Source organism: Oncorhynchus keta, unplaced genomic scaffold, assembly GCF_023373465.1.
Source record: "Oncorhynchus keta strain PuntledgeMale-10-30-2019 unplaced genomic scaffold, Oket_V2 Un_scaffold_5244_pilon_pilon, whole genome shotgun sequence".
Classification (NCBI taxonomy): Eukaryota; Metazoa; Chordata; class Actinopteri; order Salmoniformes; family Salmonidae; genus Oncorhynchus; species Oncorhynchus keta.
The window spans coordinates 181,215-192,500 of NW_026290956.1; the positions used below are offsets into that span (position 1 = coordinate 181,215).

An 11,286-nucleotide genomic window follows, 5' to 3' on the forward strand; every position below is an offset into this window, starting at 1 on the left:
CCTTCTGGTGTAGACCCTCCACTATATACCTTCCTCCTACAGACACCCATTACCTTCTGGGTTAGAAACCAGACAACGGCCTCCTCCTACAGATACCCATTACCTTCTGGGTTAGAAACCAGACAACGGCCTCCTCCTACAGATACCCATTACCTTCTGGGTTAGAAACCAGACAACGGCCTCCTCCTACAGATACACATTACCTTCTGGGTTAGAAACCAGACTACGGCCTCCTCCTACAGATACCCATTACCTTCTGGGTTAGAAACCAGACTACGGCCTCCTTTGGAGATGGGGGTGTGAGCAGGTGGGTCTGGGTAGGGGTGATGTGGGCGTTGTAGATGGGGGTGTGAGCAGGTGGGTCTGGGCGGGGTGATGTGTGAGCAGGTGGGTCTGGGCAGGGTGATGTGTGAGCAGGTGGGTCTGGGCAGGGTGATGTGTGAGCAGGTGGGTCTGGGTAGGGTGATGTGTGAGCAGGTGGGTCTGGGTAGGGTGATGTGTGAGCAGGTGGGTCTGGGTAGGGGTGATGTGTGAGCAGGTGGGTCTGGGCAGGGTGATGTGTGAGCAGGTGGGTCTGGGCAGGGTGATGTGTGAGCAGGTGGGTCTGGGCAGGGTGATGTGTGAGCAGGTGGGTCTGGGCAGGGTGATGTGTGAGCAGGTGGGTCTGGGCAGGGTGATGTGTGAGCAGGTGGGTCTGGGCAGGGTGATGTGTGAGCAGGTGGGTCTGGGCAGGGTGATGTGTGAGCAGGTGGGTCTGGGCAGGGTGATGTAGTTGCCGTTTGTATGTGTATGTTTTGTATCCTCTAATAAATATAAAATAAATTCGTACAAGATAAAATAAATAAGAAAATGAAAAGCAACACAGCCACTGATTATTCATTATGAATAGGATTTAATTAGATTGATTTAGTTTACATTCTTCATTTCAACCACAGTGTCACAGATAATAGAACACAATATGAGAAGATTAACTTGGACAAAACAGTCAAAACATTTCTTTATTAAAGACAAATCCTCGCCGGACTCTCTTTCATCCCGTCTCTTCTTCACCTCAGTAAAGGAGGACTTCGTGTGTCAGAAACTCCCTTCATACTCTTCCACAATGTGGTAAATAAAGACAGTTTTTTTTTTAGAATTATTCTTCTGGTTCTTCTGGTTTTCAGAGGGACAGAAACCAACAGCCCACCGTGCCTTCTTTTGGAAAAAGTCCACATGTCAAGTGTAAGTTCTCTCTTAACTCCAGAACCACTGCCAGCTAATGTGTTGTTGCCTGATGCAGGACTTTATTGCCAGAGAAGAGAGACTATCAGACTGAAAACACCTCCATTGATTTAGGAAAAGATGGTCAATCTGTGCCACAGTTTAGACTACCGATAGATCAGAGTTATTCCTCCCCCTTGTGACAGTGTGGTGTAGAGACAGAACGATCAATCTACAACCATGTACCACTAACTATCATCATCTACCACCAACTACCACTAACTATCACCATCTACCACCAACTATCACTAACTACCAACAACTATCACCATCTACCACTAACTATCACCATCTACCACTAACTACCACCTTCTACCACCAACTATCATCAACTACCACAAACTACCACCATCTACCACCAACTATCACCATCTACCACCATCTACCACTAACTATCACCATCTACCACCAACTATCACCATCTCCTACTAACTACCACCATCTACCACTAACTACCACTAACTACCAACATCTACCACCAACTATCACCATCTACCACTAACTACCACATCTACCACCAACTATCACCATCTACCACCATCTATCATCATCTACCACCATCTACCACTAACTATCACCATCTACCACCAACTATCACCATCTACCACCAACTATCACCATCTACCACCATCTACCACTAACTATCACCATCTACCACTAACTACCACCTTCTACCACCAACTATCATCAACTACCACCAACTATCACCATCTACCACTAACTACCACCAACTACCACTAACTATCACCATCTACCACAAACTACCACTAACTACCACCATCTACCACCAACTACCACCATCTACTACCATCTACTACCATCTACTACCATCTACCACTAACTATCACCATCTACCACTATCTACAACCAACTACCACTAACTACCACCATCTACCACCAACTACCACCATCTACCACTAACTACCACCAACTACCACTAACTACCACCATCTACCACCAACTATCACCATCTACCACAAACTACCACTAACTATCACCATCTACCACCAACTATCACCATCTACCACCATCTACCACCAACTACCACCAACTACCACGAACTACCACCAACTACCACCATTTACCACCATCTACCACTAACTATCACCATCTACCACTATCTACCACCAACTACCACTAACTACCACCATCTACCACCAACTACCACCATCTACCACTAACTACCACCAACTACCACTAACTATCACCATCTACCACCAACTATCACCATCTACCACAAACTACCACTAACTATCACCATCTACCACCAACTATCACCATCTACCACCATCTACCACCAACTACCACGAACTACCACCAACTACCACCATCTACCACCAACTACCACTAACTACCACCAACTACCACTAACTACCACCATCTACCATTAACTATCACCATCTACCACTAACTATCACCATCTACCACTAACTACCAGCATCTACCACTAAGTACCACCATCTACCATTAACTATCACCATCTACCACTAACTATCACCATCTACCACTAACTACCAGCATCTACCACTAACTATCACCATCTACCACCAACTATCAACATCTACCACCAACTACCACTAACTACCAACATCTACCACCATCTACCACTAACTACCAACATCTACCACCAACTATCACCATCTACCACCAACTATCAACATCTACCACCAACTATCACCATCTACCACCAACTACCACTAACTACCACCATCTACCACTAACTACCACCAACTACCACTAACTACCACCATCTACCACTAACTACCACCACCACCATCTAACACCAACTACCACTAACTACCACCATCTACCACCAACTACCACCATCTACCACAAACTACCACTAACTATCACCATCTACCACCAACTATCACCATCTACCACCAACTATCACCATCTACCACAAACTACCACTAACTATCACCATCTACCACCATCTACCACCAACTATCACCAACTACCACTAACTACAACCAACTACCACCATCTACCACCAACTACCACTAACTACCACCATCTACCATTAACTATCACCATCTACCACTAACTATCACCATCTACCTCCATCTACTACTAACTACCACCATCTACCACCAACTACCACTAACTATCACCAACTACCACTAAGTACAACCATCTACCATTAACTATCACCATCTACCATTAACTATCACCATCTACCACTAACTATCACCATCTACAACTAACTACCAGCATCTACCACTAACTACCACCATCTACTACTAACTACCAGCATCTACCACTATCTACCACTATCTACCACCAACTACCACTAACTATCACCATCTACCACTAACTACCACTAACTACCACCAACTACCACTAACTACCACCAACTACCACCAACTACCACCATCAACTATCACCATCTACCACTAACTATCACCATCTACCTCCATCTACTACTAACTACCACCATCTACCACCAACTACCACCATATACCACCATCTACCACTAACTATCACCAACTACCACTAAGTACCACCATCTACCATTAACTATCACCATCTACCATTAACTATCACCATCTACCACTAACTATCACCAACTACCACTAACTATCACCATCTACCACTATCTACCACTAACTACCACCAACTATCACTAACTACCACCATCTACCACCAACTACCACTAACTACCAGCATCTACCACTAACTACCACCATCTACTACTAACTACCACCATCTACCACTAACTACCAGCATCTACCACTAACTACCACCAACTACCACTAACTATCACCATCTACCACTAACTACCACCATATACCACTAACTACCACTAACTACCAGCATCTACCACTAAATATCACCATCTACCACTAACTACCACCATCTACTACTAACTACCACCATCTACTACTAACTACCACCATCTACCACTAACTACCAGCATCTACCACTAACTACCACCAACTACCACTAACTATCACCATCTACCACCATCTACCACCATCTACCACTAACTACCACCAACTACCACTAACTATCACCATCTACCACTAACTACCACCATCTACCACTAACTACCACCATCTACCACTAACTACCAGCATCTACCACTAACTACCACCAACTACCACTAACTATCACCATCTACCACCATCTACCACTAACTACCACCAACTACCACTAACTATCACCATCTACCACTAACTACCACTAACTACCACCAACTACCACTAACTATCACCATCTACCACTAACTACCACCATCTACCACTAACTACCACCATCTACCACTAACTACCAGCATCTACCACTAACTACCACCAACTACCACTAACTATCACCATCTACCACTAACTACCACCATCTACCACTAACTACCACCAACTACCACTAACTATCACCATCTACCACCATCTACCACTAACTACCACCAACTACCACTAACTATCACCATCTACCACTAACTACCACCATCTACCACTAACTACCACCATCTACCACTAACTACCAGCATCTACCACTAACTACCACCAACTACCACTAACTATCACCATCTACCACTAACTACCACCATCTACCACTAACTACCACCATCTACCACTAACTACCACTAACTACCAGCATCTACCACTAACTATCACCATCTACTACTAACTACCACTATCACCATCTACCACTAACTACCACCAACTACCACTAACTATCACCATATACCACTAACTACCACCATCTACCACTAACTACCACCATCTACCACTAACTACCAGCATCTACCATCAACTACCACCATCTAAGACCTTCTAACACCATCTACCATCTACCACTAACTATCACCATCTACCACTATCTACCACTAATTATCACCATCTACCACTATCTAACACCATCTACCACTATCTACCACTAACTATCACCATTTACATTTACATTTAAGTCATTTAGCAGACGCTCTTATCCAGAGTGACACCTTCTAACACCATCTACCACTATCTAACACCATCTACCACTATCTACCACTAACTACCCCATCTACCACTATCTACCACCATCTACCACTATCTACCACTAACTACCACCATCTACCACTAACTACCACCATCTACCACCATCTACTACTAACTACCACCATCTACCACTAACTACCCTATCTATCACCAACTACCACCACCTACCACTAACTACCACCATCTACCACTAACTACCACCATCTACCACCTTCTACCACCAACTATCAACATCTACCACCAACTATCAACATCTACCACCAACTATCACCATCTACCACCATCTACTACTAACTACCACCATCTACCACTAACTACCCTATCTATCACCAACTACCACCACCTACCACTAACTACCACCATCTACCACTAACTACCACCATCTACCACCTTCTACCACCATCTACCACTAACTACCATCATCTACCACTAACTACCACCATCTACCACCTTCTACCACCATCTACCACTAACTACCATAATCTACCACCAACTACCACCATCTACCACTAACTACCACCATCGACCACTAACTACCACTAACTACCACCATCTACCACTATCTACCACTATCTAACACCATCTACCACTATCTACCCCTAACTACCACCATCTACTACTAACTACCACCATCTACCACTAACTACCACCATCTACCACTAACTACCACCATCTACTACTAACTACCCCATCTATCACCAACTACCACCATCTACCACCATCTACCACCATCTACCACCTTCTACCACTAACTACCACCATCTACTACTAACTACCACCATATACCACTAACTACCACCATCTACCACTAACTACCACCATCTACCACTAACTACCACCATCTACCACTAACTACCACCCTCTTCCACTAACTACCACCATCTACCACCTTCTACCACTAACTACCACCATCTACCACCATCTACCACCATCTACCACTAACTACCACCATCTACTACTAACTACCCTCATCTACTACTAACTACCCTATCTATCACCATCTACCACCTTCTACCACTAACTACCACCATCTACCACTAACTACCACCATCTACCACTAACTACCACCATCTACCACTAACTACCACCATCTACCACCATCTACCACCTTCTAACGTCTCTTCTCCCGGACTGACTGACTGAGTAGCTGGTTGACTGACTGAGTAGCTGGTTGACTGACTGACTGACTGAGTAGCTGACTGACAGACAGACAGACAGACAGTGTTATAACAGAGTGATCTCACTCGGTGGCAGGGTGAGTCTCTTCTCCCGGAGAGACAGCATGTTTTCCATGTGCATGGCAATGACCCGACACAGCTCCAGACCCTGGACACAGACACGACATTGTTTCAACACAAACACGGCATTGTTACAACACAGACAACACATCGTTACAACACAGACAACACATTGTTTCAACACAGACAACACATTGTTACAACACAGACAACACATTGTTTCAACACAGACAACACATTGTTACAACACAGACAACACATTGTTACAACACAGACAACACATTGTTACAACACAGACAACACATTGTTACAACACAGACAACACAGACAACACATTGTTTCAACACATTGTTACAACAGACAACACATTGTTCCAACACAGACAACACATTGTTACAACACAGACAACACATTGTTACAACACAGACAACACATCGTTACAACACAGACAACACATTGTTACAACACAGACACAACATTGTTACAACACAGACAACACATCGTTACAACACAGACAACACATTGTTACAACACAGACAACACATTGTTACAACACAGACAACACATTGTTACAACACAGACAACACATTGTTTCAACACAGACAACACATCGTTACAACACAGACAACACATTGTTTCAACACAGACAACACATCGTTACAACACAGACAACACATTGTTTCAACACAGACAACACATTGTTACAACACAGACAACACATTGTTACAACACAGACAACACATCGTTACAACACAGACAACACATTGTTACAACACAGACACAACATTGTTACAACACAGACAACACATCGTTACAACACAGACAACACATTGTTACAACACAGACAACACATTGTTACAACACAGACAACACATTGTTTCAACACAGACAACACATCGTTACAACACAGACAACACATTGTTTCAACACAGACAACACATTGTTACAACACAGACAACACATTGTTTCAACACAGACAACACATCGTTACAACACAGACAACACATTGTTACAACACAGACAACACATTGTTACAACACAGACAACACATTGTTACAACACAGACAACACATTGTTACAACACATTGTTACAACACAGACACACAGACAACACATTGTTTCAACACAGACAACACATTGTTACAACACAGACAACACATTGTTACAACACAGACAACACATTGTTACAACACAGACAACACATTGTTACAACACAGACAACACAGACAACACATTGTTACAACACAGACAACACAGACAACACATTGTTCCAACACAGACAACACATCGTTACAACACAGACAACACATTGTTACAACACAGACAACACAGACAACACATTGTTCCAACACAGACAACACATTGTTACAACACAGACAACACATTGTTACAACACAGACAACACATTGTTACAACACAGACAACACATTGTTCCAACACAGACAACACAGACCTGTTCCAGCTGCAGCTGTGTGATTCGCTGTGTCAGCAGGTCTCCCAGCAGAATGTCTACGTAGGGATAGGAGGAGCTGGAGCCTCCTGTTGGTCTCTGGGTTCTGGTGGACTGGATCTCATTTAGAGGGTAACACGCCGTGGCCTCCTACAGAGAAACACACACTGTTAGTGTATGGCTGGGCGGTAAACTGGGAGACAGAGTCCTGAGAGAGAAACACACACACACACACACACTGTTAGTGTATGGCTGGGTGGTAAGCTGGGAGACAGAGTCCTGAGAGAGAAACACACACACACACACTGTTAGTGTATGGCTGGGTGGTAAGCTGGGAGACAGAGTCCTGAGAGAGAAACACACACACACACACTGTTAGTGTATGGCTGGGCGGTAAACTGGGAGACAGAGTCCTGAGAGAGAAACACACACACACACACTGTTAGTGTATGGCTGGGTGGTAAACTGGGAGACAGAGTCCTGAGAGAGAAACACACACACACACTGTTAGTGTATGGCTGGGCGGTAAGCTGGGAGACAGAGTCCTGAGAGAGAAACACACACACACACACTGTTAGTGTATGGCTGGGCGGTAAACTGGGAGACAGAGTCCTGAGAGAGAAACATAAAAGCTGGAATAATATTTTTTACAGGAGGGCGGGAGGGAGGGCGGGAGGGAGGGAGAGAAGGAGGGAGGGAGCAGGGAGGGAGGGAGCAGGGAGGGAGGGAGGGGGAGGGAGGGAGGGAGCAGGGAGGGAGAAAGAGGTAACAGGGGATGTTAGAATTTATATCATACCTCCAAGACATGCTAACCTCTCACCATTACAATAACAGGGGAGGTTAGCATTTTATATCATACCTCCAAGACATGCTAACCTCTCACCATTACAGTAACAGGGTAGGTTAGCATTTTATATCATACCCTCGAGACATGCTAACCTCTCACCATTACAATAACAGAATGCTAACCTCCCCTGTTATTGTAATGGTAAGAGGTTAGCATGTCTTGGGGGTATGATATAAAATGCTAACCTCTTACCATTACAATAACAGGGGAGGTTAGCATTTTGAGGGGGCATGATATTTATGCCTCTGTAGTCATGGTAGCGTGAACGTAGAAGTGTTTAAAAACAGAGACAGAAGCTCTAGTCGTACATGTGAGTCCTTGTGTAGGAAGTGCAGTCCGTTCTGGTTGACAGCCAACACACAGGGAGCCAGGATGGAGATGTTGCTGCTGGACTGGATGTAGAAGAAGGAGGAACCAAACATCGGGAACGCACTGACCAGACCTGGACACACAGAGACACACAGAGACACACAGAGACACACAGAGACACAGAGAGACACAGAGACACAGAGACACAGAGAGACACATAGAGACACACAGAGACACACAGAGACACAGAGACACATAGAGACACATAGAGACACACAGAGACACACAGAGACACACAGAGACACACAGAGACACACAGAGACACAGAGAGACACACAGAGACACACAGAGACACATAGACACACACAGAGACACACAGAGACACACAGAGAGACACAGAGACACACACAGACACACAGAGACACACAGAGACACACAGAGACACACAGAGACACAGAGACACAGAGACACACAGAGACACACAGAGACACACAGAGACACAGAGACACAGAGACACACAGAGACACACAGAGACACACAGAGAGACACAGAGACACACAGAGACACACAGAGACACACAGAGACACACAGAGACACACAGAGACACACAGACACACAGAGACACACAGAGACACACAGAGACACACAGACACACACAGAGACACACAGAGAGACACACAGACACACAGAGACACACAGAGACACACAGAGACACACAGAGACACAGAGAGACACACAGAGACACACAGAGAGACACAGAGACACACAGAGACACAGAGACACACAGAGACACACAGAGACACACAGACACACACAGAGACACACAGAGACACACAGACACACAGAGACACACAGAGACACACAGAGACACACACAGACACACAGAGAGACACACAGAGACACACAGAGACACACAGAGAGACACACAGAGACACAGAGAGACACACAGAGACACACAGAGACACACAGAGACACACAGAGACACACAGACACACACAGAGACACACAGACACACAGACACACAGAGACACACAGAGACACACAGAGACACACAGAGAGACACACAGAGACACAGAGAGACACACAGAGACACACAGACACACAGAGACACACAGAGACACAGAGACACACAGAGACACACAGAGACACACAGACACACACAGAGACACACAGAGACACACAGACACACAGAGACACACAGAGACACACAGAGACACACAGAGACACACAGAGAGACACACAGACACACAGAGAGACACACAGAGACACACAGAGACACACAGAGAGACACACAGAGACACAGAGAGACACACAGAGAGACACACAGAGAGACACACAGAGACACACAGAGACACACAGAGACACACAGAGACACACAGAGACACACAGAGACACAGAGACACACAGAGACACACAGAGAGACACACAGACACACAGAGAGACACACAGAGACACACAGACACACAGAGACACACAGAGACACACAGAGAGACACACAGACACACAGAGAGACACACAGAGAGACACAGAGACACACAGACACACAGAGACACACAGAGACACACAGAGACACACAGAGACACACAGAGACACAGAGAGACACACAGAGACACATAGACACACACAGAGACACACAGAGACACACAGAGAGACACAGAGACACACACAGACACACAGAGACACACAGAGACACACAGAGACACACAGAGACACAGAGACACAGAGACACACAGAGACACACAGAGACACACAGAGACACAGAGACACACAGAGACACACAGAGACACACAGAGAGACACAGACACACAGAGACACACAGAGACACACAGAGACACACAGAGACACACAGACACACAGAGACACACAGAGACACACAGAGACACACAGACACACACAGAGACACACAGAGAGACACAGACACACAGAGAGACACACAGAGACACACAGAGAGACACACAGAGACACACAGAGACACACAGAGAGACACACAGAGACACACAGACACACAGAGACACACAGAGACACACAGAGACACACAGACACACACAGAGACACACAGAGACACACAGAGACACACAGACACACAGAGACACACAGAGACACACAGAGACACACACACAGACACACAGAGAGACACACAGAGACACACAGAGACACACAGAGAGACACACAGAGACACAGAGAGACACACAGAGACACACA

At 45.4% G+C, this 11,286-nt stretch overlaps 1 protein-coding gene across 1 annotated transcript in view; it reads right to left on the bottom strand.

Annotated features, from left to right (window-relative positions):
- Positions 1-869: 869 nt before the first annotated feature.
- The window catches only part of LOC127928990 (unconventional myosin-XV-like), a 48,617-nt gene continuing 38,200 nt past the window's right edge, over positions 870-11,286 (bottom strand). The window contains exons 15-18 of the mRNA XM_052516639.1: positions 9,084-9,217; positions 7,932-8,078; positions 6,279-6,566; positions 870-3,900 (exon numbers count right to left, since the gene is read on the bottom strand). Of these exons, the coding sequence (XP_052372599.1) occupies positions 6,465-6,566; positions 7,932-8,078; positions 9,084-9,217 (383 nt within the window). The 3' untranslated portion in view covers positions 870-3,900; positions 6,279-6,464. The remainder of the gene's footprint in view (positions 3,901-6,278; positions 6,567-7,931; positions 8,079-9,083; positions 9,218-11,286) is intronic.